Source organism: Alligator mississippiensis, chromosome 12, assembly GCF_030867095.1.
Source record: "Alligator mississippiensis isolate rAllMis1 chromosome 12, rAllMis1, whole genome shotgun sequence".
Classification (NCBI taxonomy): Eukaryota; Metazoa; Chordata; order Crocodylia; family Alligatoridae; genus Alligator; species Alligator mississippiensis.
The window spans coordinates 59850586-59864868 of NC_081835.1; the positions used below are offsets into that span (position 1 = coordinate 59850586).

The 14283-nt window shown below is 44.9% G+C and overlaps 1 protein-coding gene across 1 annotated transcript in view; it reads right to left on the minus strand.

Annotated features, from left to right (window-relative positions):
- RAPGEF1 (Rap guanine nucleotide exchange factor 1) overlaps positions 1-14283 on the minus strand; it is a 112595-nt gene that overhangs the window by 59613 nt on the left and 38699 nt on the right. The window contains exons 2-3 of the mRNA XM_059715626.1: positions 5942-6081; positions 486-664 (exon numbers count right to left, since the gene is read on the minus strand). Of these exons, the coding sequence (XP_059571609.1) occupies positions 486-664; positions 5942-6081 (319 nt within the window). The remainder of the gene's footprint in view (positions 1-485; positions 665-5941; positions 6082-14283) is intronic.

Genomic DNA, 14283 nt, shown 5'->3' on the forward strand with positions numbered 1-14283 from the left:
GAGCAAATTCCAGACAGGCTGAAGACTTCTCCGATATTCCCATGGATGAATTTCACACAAAGTTATTATTTGGAAGATGACCCCTCTTGTATCCAAATACTGTCTGCTTGGGCTTACTGCTGTTAGCTGAAGTATAAGCGGAGTATCTGACGGAGACTCACTGAGTGTTAACCATACCTCATTTTCCTGCCCTTTCCCATTTCAGTCCTTCCTTCTCACCCACAACCTTTCTCTGGTTCTCCTTCCTGACCTGCCATCCAATATTTTGCTCGTCTTACATTAGGGTGCAATCCCTTTGCACCAAGGAACTTGGCTTTAGATTCATGTCTGTGAACTGCCATGTAAATGGGAAACTGTTTTTACTAACGATTAGCAATGGCAGCAGTTCATGCAACTTCTGTGGCACAATTTTTCCAAAACAACTAGATGCAAATTGCCTGGTGACTGCGTCTCCCCCGCTTACAGTCCTCTGAGGAGCAGCTTACCTTTTTTGAATTCGCTGATCCATCTGTACCAGGGGCAAGATGGCCTCCAACACTTTACTTGCCGAGCCTGGCAGCATCTCCAGCACTTTCTTGTCAATCGCCATTTTATCCACTATCGTCTTAAAATAGCGCAGGGCACTTACAACCTCTTTCTCCTTCTCGTCTAACCAAAATACATTCTAAAGGAAAATTGTTGGAGAGAAAATAAAAGAAGGTATTATACACTGTCAGCATTTTTTTCAGAAAGTACAGTAAGTTTATTAAGACTGGAATAGCATGCATTGAACCTTCACCTCAAATTTAAATCTCAATTCTTGCAGAAGAATAACCAATATGTTATTTATTTTTAGCAGAAACTCTTTCCTAAGTGTTGATCTTCCCCCTCCACACAATGGGTGGTGAGCTGGGAAAATTAATTTGCACCCATAATTTAATAGACTTCAGTCGTTTGTAGCTGAAGTTCACATATTACTGATGAGTCACCCCAATTCTGTTGCTGAGGAACCAAGAGGGACAAATAATGCCCACGCTCTCCAAATGAGAGAAAAAAACATGCCACGTGCAAGACGGCAACAGTGATTCAAACAAAGTGATGGCAACGGCTGGTTTCAACAGAGGAGTCACTTTCCCCTTCTGATCACAATTCTAGTTGCTTTATTAGTGGGACTGGAAACCCAGTGTCTACTCTCTTTTTCTCTCTAATGGACAAGAACCAATTTTCAAGTGGCTACCAGTTTGGTAAAGTTTTGCTTTTCGTGATCTTTCCATGGAGCTGGGACTTAATAAAAAGGACGCATGGAGGAACACCATGAAAATAAAACAGGGCTTTAAACTATACTTTGGAGGTAACGCTTTGCAAGAGTCCCTAAGTGACTTAGGAGCAAGCCCCTTTTCCCCAAAATGCCTATAAGTCTTACTGATGATCGGGAAAATCCAGAACCTAAATGACTTTGGTGCATTTGATAATGGCATTCTCAATCAAACATGGAAAAAAATTGAGAAAAATAATACTGCAATCAAACTTCCAAATAGCAGTATGACTGAAAACTGGTTCCTATATTTTCAGACCCATCACTGGTGTTTAGTGATAAACATCATGTGTAGCCCTACCCTATTTAGGGCTGCTGATCTCCACAGGACTATTCATGCAAGTAAGAACTAGTTTCAGGCTCTCTGTTCTGATCAGCCTCCTCCTGCCAAATTCATTCAATGATGCTGCTGGAACAAGGGGAAAAAAATCACCCATGAGGATGAACTGTGAAAGGCATCAGCAAATGAAGCCTTCAGGAGGAAAAAGTTAAATTAGAAAAAGCTTAACCATGGCTATCAACAGCCTTACAATCAGCAGTGTTAGACAAGGAAATTCAGAAATGGGATGTGATGGCTTAATGATGTTTGGGTAAAGGATAGATTTTTTTTTAAGTTTGCCAGATCATGCCTAGGGGTCTTGTAATGCTGGGAGTAACTTCCTATGGGAGAGATCTAAATTAACAATTGAGCATTGTTAGAAGAGGAGCAGAGAGCTTAACAGAGTCAGGTTTCATCCATTATCTCTTCAGCAGATTCAGCTTCAAGAATTAATGACCTATGGGCATTATGTCCTCCCATATTCCCATCAGCTGTTAAACTGCTGCTTTTCTGCAAAGCAGGGCCAGCAGCCGACCTCCTTTGGACAAGCCATTTATACAAGCAGCACTGGCAAGTAACATGAACTTGAGGCTGGATCCACAAAAGGCCTGAGTTTGCCTGAAATTACTATAAAATTGCCCCAAATTGCAAGCTCCAAGAACTCCCACTCTACTGCCTTCCTAACCCACAGCATGCACAATGCCATCCTCGTGCCTCAGCTCAGTCAGGATCCTCCACCTATGTCTCCTGAGGGCTCAATCTTGTAGGGATACTGGAGGTTTCCCAACTGCTCAGGCTCTGCCCAGGACACTGTAGCTGTTGCTCCTTTCTGAACATGACCGGCAGTGGTAGCAGGACCTGGCTGCTCCTCCACCTGGCATGCAGTAGTGCTCTGACTACTGAGCCTTACTCAGGATGTGGAGATTTGAGTTTCACTCATCCTCAGCTGAAGGAGATTCAAGCCCCTTCCTGGCGAGTGCTTTAACCATCAGGCTATTTGGCTATTCTAGGGTGGGGGTACTCTTGACTCCTTCCCATCAAAGCAGTTTCATCTTGTATGGAAGAATCAACTATTTCACTAGCCAGAGACACCGGACATGCACCAGGGAGAGCACAACTCCCACCTTGTGATCGAGGCACTCGTTTAAAAGGGAGCAGTCCTGAATTCCAGTACCTGCCCCAGCACCTATTCACATGCTTTATCCACAGCCTGGAGATCAGGGTACCCTCCTGGAAGCAGGAAATTAAGTGGCTTTGATTCTACTTTCAGAACAAAATCCGGAGCGGAGAGAGAGCTACGAACTAATATTCCCTAAAGTCTACCTGCTGCATTAGGGGCTCATCCACCAAATATTTTAATCTGCGGGAGAGAGATGGGTGGTCCAGTCTGATTGCTACAGGAGGCTTGAACAAGTCTCTTCTTTCAAATTCCACTTGCGGGGGACCTGCCCTAACAGTGAACTTCTGCTGGCAACAGGAGGCCAACAACTGCTGAAGTCACAAAAGCAGAAATTCCACTCAGTACAGCCATTTCCCTCTTGGGCAGTATGCAAGATGGATTTACTACTCAGCCAAACCAATAATTCCCCTCCAGCTCTCTGCTTGACTGACACATGTGGATATCATTGCATGATTCTGGAAGGTTTCCCTCAAATAATCATTACAACTGCATTATGTATGAGATGCAGTTGACCTTGACAGAGAGAGGTACAGTGAGTGTGGAGTGTACAGTTGATGATTAGATGTGGGATATATCAACCTCACGGTCTTTTCATAGCAACAAGCCTTAATTTAGGTTTAATCTTTTCATACTGTTGCTTCTGCTCTAGCTAGTTTATCTACTGTAAGATGCGCATAGCTTCTCCAGGATTTAGAAGATGGAGAGATATGAAATCTGCTCAGTCATGTCTGCCTTTTGACATCGTGTATCTTAGGGAAATCTCTAATTTGCCAGCTTCTCTTTACAGTCCACTGAGACTTGGTGATAATGACCCAAGGGCACCCTTCCTCCCCCCCAGCAAAACTAATCAGCTGGCTACAATCTAACTAATCAATTAGCTGGAGACAGCCATTAAAATGGATTAGGACTGAGCCAGAGATCAACACTTCACAAATCACGAGGCTTGCAGTCTAAATGCTGATCCACAAGAGCCAATTTATCAAACATTACCATAAACTGAGCTGCCTTCCTACTAAGAAATTACTGTAAGTGCTTTGCTTTCCTCATAATGCAATTCCAGTTCCTACATTTTTTAAACCGCTTTTATAGGCTCAGCAGATTCCTGATTTTCCCCACTTTATTCTTTAGGGAAAAACAATGAAGAAATTGGCCTGCACTCCCCCCCCCGGGGCATTTTTTTACAGTATTTTTCAATTTCAGTAGGTCCTACGCTGTTTGCCATCAGATACCAGTTAAAAAGAAACACTACAGCACTTTTAGCATGCATGCTAGTGATTCTGTCAATACAAATAAAATAGTGCAAATTCCTCCCCAATAAATAGCATATGGACAACAGGAAGATGCACTCTATTGGTGCGTTGAGCTGGTCCCTATATATTAAGTTTACATGTCATCCTATAATTGCCTTGAAATTAATATGATCTCTCCAAGAAGGATTCCAAGAGAATTTTTAATAAAAACAACAGCCTGTGCTCTCTTGTTAGGCATGTTTTGCTCCCTAGATTTCGGATGCTCGTACAGTAAAACTTAATATTCTATTAATCAGAGTTCTCTCTCTGTTAGCTTCTATTCCCTCTGCTTCATTCACCAAGAAAAAGACTCAGCTGAAGTGAAAATAAGAAACAAAATGAGATTTTTGGATTTTTCTCCATTTACTGCTTTAACAGGCCCCTCAAATTCAAAGCTGCACCCCAGAATTCAGTGTCAAAGCCCCAACCTTAGCAGACTGGTCTCATCAGCACAAGGAAAGCCCTCGTTGAAATGGAAGCCGAGTACTGCAATTCGCTGCTGCCAACTGCATTTCTTCCCCACTGAAACGTGGCAGGTTAGAAAACAGCATTTGGATTTGGTTCTTCTGCACTGCTGTGTTAGAGGTTTCTTTAATATCTATGATTTGGGTTGATTTACAAGTTCTGGGCTCTACACCACCACACTCGCATGTCATTTAGTAGTTGTCACAGGAAGGCAGCTCTTGAGGATAGCTGTAAAGAAGCTGCCCTCTTGGTGGTTTACCTCTCTCAACAAGACCACTTACAGGTCAGAGTCAGGAGCCCATGTTTTTTTTCCTTTGCTCCCTGAATGAAAGCTCTTTTCCAACCCTGCAAGGAGTGTGAAGATCCTTCTAATTTTCAGTCATTCACAATTCAACCTCACAGTGATGGGCATGACTCCCTTTTGGGGCTGACACGAATGCTCTACAGCTGTATAAAGTACCCATCTTCCTAAGAAACAGGCACATAGTCTCCATTGCAAAACCCAGGCTGGGATTTGAAGGCCAGAGTCTTCCACACCGTGCTACCAGGAGCCCTCCAAGCTGTGCAACAGGCCACAATACGAAGGGTAGAATTACTTAATATTATTTTCAAACCGCACGAGTCCACTCGGCAATCCTCACTAGGAGTAACCTACAGGAGTTTGTATAGTTAGTGTGGTACTTTGGATTGATCCCTAAAATCAACTATGGGGAGAAGAGAGTTCGCAGGTTACCGTAAGAAACCTCAGTTGTTGGTAATGTTAGACCAAATTCCACTTCTGAAAATTAGAAGTCTAAGCCTTGTCAGAGATAAGTGTTTCCGTTTGCCTAATCAGGTCAGAAGTGGGGTGGAGGTACAGGGGCAAAAAGTTTGTCTTAAGAGAAGCAAACTTAATTCTCACAGGGCTTGAAATAAAAAGATTGGATTTGAGGAAGGGTGTGCAGAAAGTCAGCAGCTGTTTGAATACTTTTGTTTGACTCTCCCTGGTGAGGTCACCAGAGACTGAGCACATCTTTGGACCAGTTCCCCAAAACCAAGCACAGATTTGAAAGTTGTAAGCATAACCCTTGGGCGTATGTGTGAGGAGGGGTTGTCAAGCCCAAATGCCACATTCCATCCTGAGTCATTTAAAGGCTCATAGAAGGAGCACTCAGGCTCTCAAAAAGGAAAAAGTTGCATGCATTGACTGATCCTGCTTCCTGTAACCTATGCTGAATGATCCCCTGCGACGGTTCTTCTGGGACACATCTCTGAAGAGCCCTTGCACATCTCTTTGGAGGAAACAGCTCCATGCACACTACCAATGAAGTCGGTTTTAAACGACAATCCAGACTACACAAGCAGGCAGGAAGTTGGCAAGAGTGCAGCCAAGAGCGTGCCACTCATCTGCTTACTTTGTTCACGGTCTTCTCTGGCGTTTTCACCGGCGGCTCAGCCTGTTTGCCTTTCTTTGACGGCGTCCGCTTTATTTTTGGTGAATGAAACTTGTCTATCAGCTTCATGGTGAACGAGGAGAGATGGGAGCGCTGAGAATCTGAAAAGAAGCACAGAGATGAATTATGAGATGGGACAGGCTGGTGGTGCTATCAACCTATCTACAGGAGCAGACTCTGAAATACAGAGTAGGCCTGCTAAATGTACGGGGTAGGGACAGGACCAGAACACGTGAAAATCAGTCATCACTCACCACCCCTTCTCATCCCAGACACAGCTATTGTGAAAAGCACATAGATGAGCAATGGGGCTGCTCTTCCTCCGTTATTTAACGAACCAAGTAGTGATACTGCCTCCAATTATTTCCTATATAGTACTTTTCCTCAGTAGGTCTGACTTGCCTGCAATCACCCAGTAGGCTCGCGACAGAGCCAGGAATAGTGCTGTGGTCTCCCGAGTGCCAGGCTGATACTGAACTCACCAGGAAACACTGTCTTTAGTGCTTTTGGTATGACGAGTCTGACCCAAGTTGTTTCGACGCTGACAACGGGTCTCAGCTCAAAATGGACCATGAGAAGGCAAGTCTGCTCCCATATCGGTCACTCTTACAGAAGTTTAATTAGAGAACTGAGTAAAGCAATATCCTCATGGAAGAACACACTTCTGTTTGAGGAAAGCAAATCAAGTGCTTTTGAGCTTTGTGAGCATCTAAAAAAGGAAGACTTCCAAAGGTCTACGATCCTGTTCCTTACAGATTTGCTGCTGGCATATTTTTAACTGTTCAGCTCTAGAGCTAAATAAAACTGCTGAACAGTGAGCAAGCTGGAGGGTATTTATAAGCAAAATGCATTTTAAGAGGCGAGCTGGTGACCAAGAAAACTGTGCTGGCAGGCAGCGGACTTGCCTTCAAGATCGTTGTGGATACAAGCAAATGTCTCCCCTTAAGCTTCCCTCGTGCTGGGAATGGACTGCCCGAGTAAGAGAGAGACGTTCCCACGTAGGCGCTGCTGCAGGTCAACTTCAAATAAGCAGATTTGACTCAGCAGCCTCTAGCACTCGGCAGCTAAATATCACAAAGCCACGTTAATGCTGCTGCACGTTCACCAAGTGCTAACCACAATGTGGGGGAAGGAGCCTCCCACGTTTTCTTCCTTAAATTCATTACTAGCTCTGTTGACTAAATCACATCAAACTCCCTCCTCTTCATGCCACCTTCACTAGGGGCAGCTACATCAACTAAAAAGATACTTTAGGTTAAATTTTTACAGGCCTTAAGCTCTGTGGTCACTGGTTACATCTAGGCAAGAAGAAGAAACCGCATTCCTAGCAGCTACCTTCGATCAGTATTTAGTCCGAACACAAACGTCTTGCTCCACAAAGCGTGGAAAGGCCGCTGTCGGGCTGAAAAAGGCGGCTGTAAAAAATAAGCTTTTACAAAGCCCGAGACCAAGAGCAACACCTCAAAATCTTACAGCAGAAACAGACTCTCCAGCGCGCACACACTTCCTCTAGCACCACAGCATTATAGGTGAGCCTGTAAGTGCTAACGACCAAACACGGAGGAGGGAACATACCCAGCGAACCTGGTTAGTTGATGCCTATTTTTGCAAGCTAATAAAGTCACAAGGGGAAAAAAAAGTCAGCATAAAGAGTGAAAAGGAAACTTTGGTACTAAAATATGCAGATCTGGTCTTTAAAAACAGGATCCAAAATCAGGTGCTGAACTTTATTTACTGCAGTATGAAAGCAAAGACGTTACTGTAAGCACTTAAATCCAGATGCAAGCACTTGAATAAAAGTGGACTGTCAAACTCAGCAAGCACGTCCAGCTCCTATTCATTTCACCGAGTGGTCAGCGCCTCCGAAAATCAAGTCCCTCTCATCAAGCACCTAATCCTTAGCAGGCCAAATCTGACCATTTGGGGTGTCAGATACTAATGTAGGTAGGAAAAGTTAAAAAAGAAGATTTTTTTTAAACACTTCCATGGGCCCATTTTATGGCACAGGAGGCATCTTTCAACTTCCTCTCTCTCTTTCCATATACCAGTAAGCTCGATCAACACTGGAAGTAAAGACTAAAAAGAAAAAATTGCCAATACACAGCAGTGTGAGCACAATAAATGCAACTGATTGAATCAAATCCATGTTCAGGTTTCAAGAAAAGGCAGTCACCCACTAGAAAAAGCAGAAGGTCAGAGTTGAGATATTTCCAAACCTACAAATAAACGGTCGATTCTTCCCATGAAAGAGAAGTCTTAAAACTAGAAGAATTTTTTTTTAAGTTGGTTTGAGAGGCCTGATGGCATCTGTCACCATCCAAGAAACACAGGTTTGACCACTCTTAAATGATAACATACAGGTGTACGGTACAGGCCCAATACTCAGCTAGTCATACTCATAAGATGGCAGGCACTCAAACAGCAAACAATAAGGAAAATCCCAACTTCCCTACCCCGTAAAAGCCACTGAAGTAGAACATAAGTAGGGGTGCACCACGAGAGATTTTGGGGGCCGATGCCAATAGCCTATTTTTAAGGAGGCATATCGGGCAATACCAATCCAATTTCCCCGATACAGATGCATGCAGTTGGCAAGTCTGTTGTGGTGGAAGGGCAGGGGGGAAGGCAGATAAACACCCCCTGCGGTGAGAGAGGGCATGGGGCTGGGGCAGATGCTGCCCAGCTGGGTGGGGTGCGGGACAGAGCTGTGGCTTGTCCAGGGAGTGGGGAGGAGGGCGGCTCCCGCCACTGCACGCGCCCTGGGAGGGTATGGGGGGGGGTGCCCCCAGATCTGTGCAGGGCGAGCTGCAGCTGTGGGCTGGAGCCAGGGCTGCACTGGGCTCTTCTCAATGGGGGCTGGGCTCGGGGCAAGTAGTGGCGGCACTGGGAGGGGGCTACTTGGGGGGGCTGCAGCCACCCCAGATTTCCCCGCAGCCACACCACTCCTCACTGCCTGCATGCTGCGCTGAGGCTGCGCACATGCACGGGCATTTATCAGCCAAATTATCAGCTGCATCGGGCCAATTTCCAATGCAGCCAATCTTCTTTGTACCAGTGCCGATCTGATATCAGACCAATGTATCAGTGCACCTCTAAACAGAAGGCAACTGTCATTCAATACAACAGGCACAGGCCACTCCTGGAGTGACCCCAACCAAGTCAAGTTCAATTTGGTCAAATATAAGAGAAATTTAAATGTCACGAAAGTATGCCTTGTAAGGATTTTACAAAGGTCAGGAAACTTTGTTACTAGGTTTTCAGTATTTTCCTTGCTTCTGTTCACCAATTTATTTCTGGACCTTGGCCATCACGCAAAAGCATCTAGGCATCACACTGTCCAAGTAAGACGGTGCCCTTCAGCCGAGTCTCATGCACTAAGCTTATTAACAGGAAGGGATGGCTGTTAGCACCTTTTGTTTTCTAAAATGAGATTCATGGTGTTTTAAAGACTCCTACACACATTAAAGAACTTAAAAATCTAATGCCTGATAGAAAAAGTTATTAATAGGAATGTTTGCCTGAAAAAATGAATGCTTTAAAAAAACTAAAATCACCTGCTTTGACTTATTTCCTTGTCTGAGGTCAGTATGTTATGGCATCACACTTGTGGAAATGAACAAAACGTTACTCACAAGTCAGTGCTTCAGCTGGGAAGTTAGCAGCAGAAAAAGTAAACCCCTGCTTAAAACAAAAAAAGAATGGACAACCGGATGTAGCCTTATGCCAAGTCTGATACAGGGAAAACTTTCTAACTGTAGAGCAGGTTGGGAGACTAATTCTCCACTTGAACATTTCTTAAAAGTTTCCCATGTGCTGTCAGCTGCTGTTGAATTCCACAGAAGAGGGAAACACTACAAATCATTGACCCTTGCAGACAAAACCAGGCACGCATCAACTGACCTCCTCCGAAGTATCCCTCACAGCAGCTGGCATCCTGACTTAGCAACAACTTGCGTCAATGCTTTGCGTCCATGGTGGGGGCTTCTAACTTTTAAAACCTTGCAGGCCCCACAGAGTGCTCAACGTTGCTGCTGATAGCAATTCCTGGCAGGTGCAAGAATGCTTTTGCGCTCTATTTTTGCAGAGGCACCAGTTGTATCTCCTTTGCACATACGCACATGTGCCAAGAGAAGGCATAGCGCAGTCTTAAAAAAAAACAAAAACAAACCAGGCACATACTGAAATTGCAATAAAGAGTCCAGATGGAAAACGATGTTAGTGGCAATAGATAGCACTGTGGTTTCCTCTGGCACTCATAGGAGAGGACCGTATTTGACAAAGCAGCACTGCTTAAATTCAGATGATGTTTAGTGCGTGCATCCTCTCAAGATGCCCTATTTAATGATCACAAACAGTGCAGCTCACTAGTACTTTGACCTTTCATCTTAAACAAGTGTCTTTCTCTAACCCAACTGTTTACACAATTATATTGCGTTTGCCTTTAAAAAAATGGATCACTCTACGTTTTCCTAAGGAGCCTGGGTGGGTGGGTGTGTAGGTGTGGTGGAGGGAGGCAGGGGTTATAAAACAAAGCAGTAACAAGTAGGAAAAAAATACTCTGGCTCTAAGGGAAGTCAGCTGGCAAGGCTTTTAGAAACTCAAGCAAAAGCTACTGGAAAAAGCTTAGCTGCGTAGGACTCAACTAGGTCTTGATCGGCTTTCAAAAATCCATTTTCCTTTACACCCTACAGTGCTGAAACAGCTAACACTTTCTGCAGCTCTCCAGTAAACAGCTCAAAGAGAAGAGCAGGCGCTTAAGCATTTTAATGGTGTGCCTTGAAGAGCAGGAAACTAGGCTACAAGGCAGCAGAGGGAGGATAAAACGCTAACCTCCTACACTTTGCTTGCCTGTCTACGCTACACAAGCTAGTTGAAATGCTTGACTCTCACTGTCACTTCTGAAATACCTGCTGAAGTATCGCGGGCTGTGCTAGGTGATCCGTCCCTTGCAAACAATGGCAGGATGTTGCACTGGTCTCCTTTAGAGCAACACCATCACTGACTTCTTGAACTTTTTACTTTCCTTTTTGGGGCATAGGAATGGGCATTTGGTACTCTGGGAGATGGAGGGTTTAAACTGATGCAAGGCTAGAGGGAAATGGCAGGATAATAAAGTTGAACAGAAATTAAAGGGGAAAAAATAATCAAATTAAAGGGTTTCTGTCCCCAAAGGAACTGCTGATTTTCCATCCACTCGCACCGAATCTGCCTAAATGTTTCATTGCCGCTCAGATTTGAAATAAAACCCTTCCAAAATTGTTTGCTGTGAAGGGAACTTGTGCCTCTTGGTTTCAGACTGGAAGTTTTAATATGTCAGCCTTTTCGCTGGTAATTCCCACCTCCTTTGAAAAAGAAATCTCGCTCTGTTGTGTTTGAACGTGCTCCAGCAGTTGAGTCACGGGCTTGCAGAAGTTTAAAGTCTTGCCTCCCCTAAGTCGGCACGTGTCTGCGCTCCGACCACACACAATATTAGAAAGCTCACGCAACAGGATCGTGCTGCGTCCCCACTACCATGTACAAGGGGAGCACGTTACAGCGCCCTGCCCTTTCAACGTCTGGCAGGTGTCACAGCACAGTCTGAATGGGAAGGCCAGTGCGAGGTGACACCTTAGCACATGGGCGGACAGGCAATACCACTACCTTGAACACACCTGTATACTGGCAAACTTAAATCTGATGAAGAAAGAACTGTTGATTTTAAACCACCACGGATTAAGAGGTGCAGCAGAAGGCAGAAATAAAATCAGCCTACACGCTCCATGAAGTTATGAAGCAACAAAGCCCTCCTGCTTTAACTGTACCAGAAGGAGACAGGGAAAAGTTCAAAATCAGCCAAAAACATTCAGCTGCTGGCAAACCCCATCCATTTCACCAGACGGTAGCTTCAAGTTAAAGTGAAAGTTCAGCAGATTGATCACTGAAGACCTCTCCCCACCCCAGCCTCCTCCACCAAGCATGAGAAAGGTGCTGTCAGAAGATCACTTGGCAAGAGTGTTTAAAAAAAAAAAAAAATTCTATACATCAGAAATAGTCCAAAACAGGTGTGGGATTTTTAGAGGTGCTGGTTATGGTGGCAGAAATTAATCATCCAGACGATCAGACGGGACCAGCAGAAACTTGCAATTAAAATGTTCTACTTGTCTAGCAACTGAATCAAATCAAGCAGACAGCTATTACTAAGACAGACATGCACGCGTGCGCACATGTTCTTCTGAGTTTGCAACCACAGAAAACCTCAAAAAAGGTTCAAATTCAGCTTTCCATTTCAAGTCTGGGGTAATGTTTAAAATTCAACAGTTTTTAAACACAAAACTATTCATGAGATGAATTTTTTTTAAAGCCAATCATGTTTGCTAGAAATACATTTTTAAGGGCTGCCTAATAAAAACAGAAAAATCTTTCCCGATGCAACCACAGAGGCAGACTCTGAAATAAATACGCCGTGATGCTTTACTTGAGAGGTAGCTCAAACATATGGAGATGACAAAAGCAAGCATCAAGGTTTCAGTCGATCCCTGACCGACAAGCAGCCTGAGAGTGCCCAAGCAAAAAAGCTAACTTGGCTTTCTCCCCCCAAACTGAACTTTTACCCCTCCACCCCCACAAAATGGCAAGTGGCAGAAAACAAACCCCAGCCCTTTCAACACTGGATGGAAAGCAAACATTAAGCTCGGCAGAGCTGTTGCTATAATCTCAAACTCAAATGATTTCTTCCACGCGTGCAATGCATTTTAGAGAAAGGAACTGGTTGGGCTGCCTGGGAGGCCACTAATTTAAGGATCCTCAGGACAAACGTAGAAAAACCTGACTCAGACTTGGGGTTGGGGGGTAGTATAATACGTATGGCTTGTGGTACAAGGGGGAGCGGGGGAGAGATGAACATTGCACGACACTTGACCTGAAGGCTTGTAGCTACCTATTCTCACAGCCTTGATGATTGAGAAGAAGAAATGAAGTTCCTCAAGATACCAGTACCCCAAGGGAGGCTGTAACCAGTGCCCCAAGGGAGGCTGTAACCAGTACCCCAAGGGAGGCTGTAAACGACTGAGGAGGATGAACACAAAGGAGGGCCATGCACATGATTAGAGGTCTGGAGAGCAGGTCATATGAGGACTGTTGAGCCTGGAGAAGAGAAGACTCAGAAGGGACTTGGTGGCAGCCTATATTAAGGGTGTTCATCAGGGCCTGGCAGAGCATCTGTTCACCAAGGCACCCCAGGGGAAGACAACAGACAATGGGCACAAACTGATTGACAACTGCTTCAGACTGGACATAAGGAAAAACTTCTTTACAGGTCAAGTGCCGAGGGTCTGAAACAGGTTCACCCCAGTCACCCACCCTGGCGATCTTCAAAAAGCGTCTTGGATGCCCACCTAGCTGGGATCACCTGACCCCAGCAGTCTTTCCCGTCCAAGCGCAGGGGGCTGGACCCGATGATCTTGTAAGGTCCCTTCCAGCTCCTAACATCTATGAAACTATGAAACACAAAGTTTTCTGTCCACCCACAACAGCTCCACTCAGCTCTTCTTCGGTCTGTGAAGGAAACCGCTTACAGTCATGTTCCCTTCCAAGATCATGGGAAATGGAATAATTAATGACGTACTGCTTGCGTGGTGTTTTCCATTCTCAAGGGGCTGTGGAAATGGCAAAACAGGATCAGAAGACACATTTTGAACCTGCAAATGCTTCACTCCTCCTTCAATGGCCCATGACAGTGCCATGGACCCTTAGACATTATAAGACAGTTTTCCCCAGCTTCTGCCACTAGCCAGAGGAATGGTGGCAAACAGCAGTCATCAAAAAAATGAGGGGAGGGCAGGGGAAGAACCGGAAGGAGATTTTAAAATAAAAAGCTAGGGAGGGTCCTACACACACCCACCCTAACCTTTGCATCATAGGCAGAGCTGTTTTAATCTGCCCGGGGGTCTCTGCAGGGAACGTGTGAGCTGAGAGAGCTGCCAGGTTTCGGAGGAAGCCGTGGAGCAGGAGCCGCTTTACAATTCAAACAATAGCACTGGAGTGTTAAAGGAACTTTTCCCTTGAACATCACGTCATCTTCTCAGCAGCCAGGCCTTGGAAGCAGGAAGACCGGCTGCCCCTGCTCTTTCCTGGCAGTGTAGCGAGTGAGCATAAACCAGGGAGCATTAATGATGTGCAATGACAGCATACAAACTTCTATGGAAAAAAGGAGGCTCAGTTCCCTCCTCAGCTGGCCAGGCAACACTCAGTGACTCACAGGCTTCATTATTTTTCATGCAGCCCTCTGGGGCCTCCAGAGGAAGCAAAACATTTTTATTTGTCAG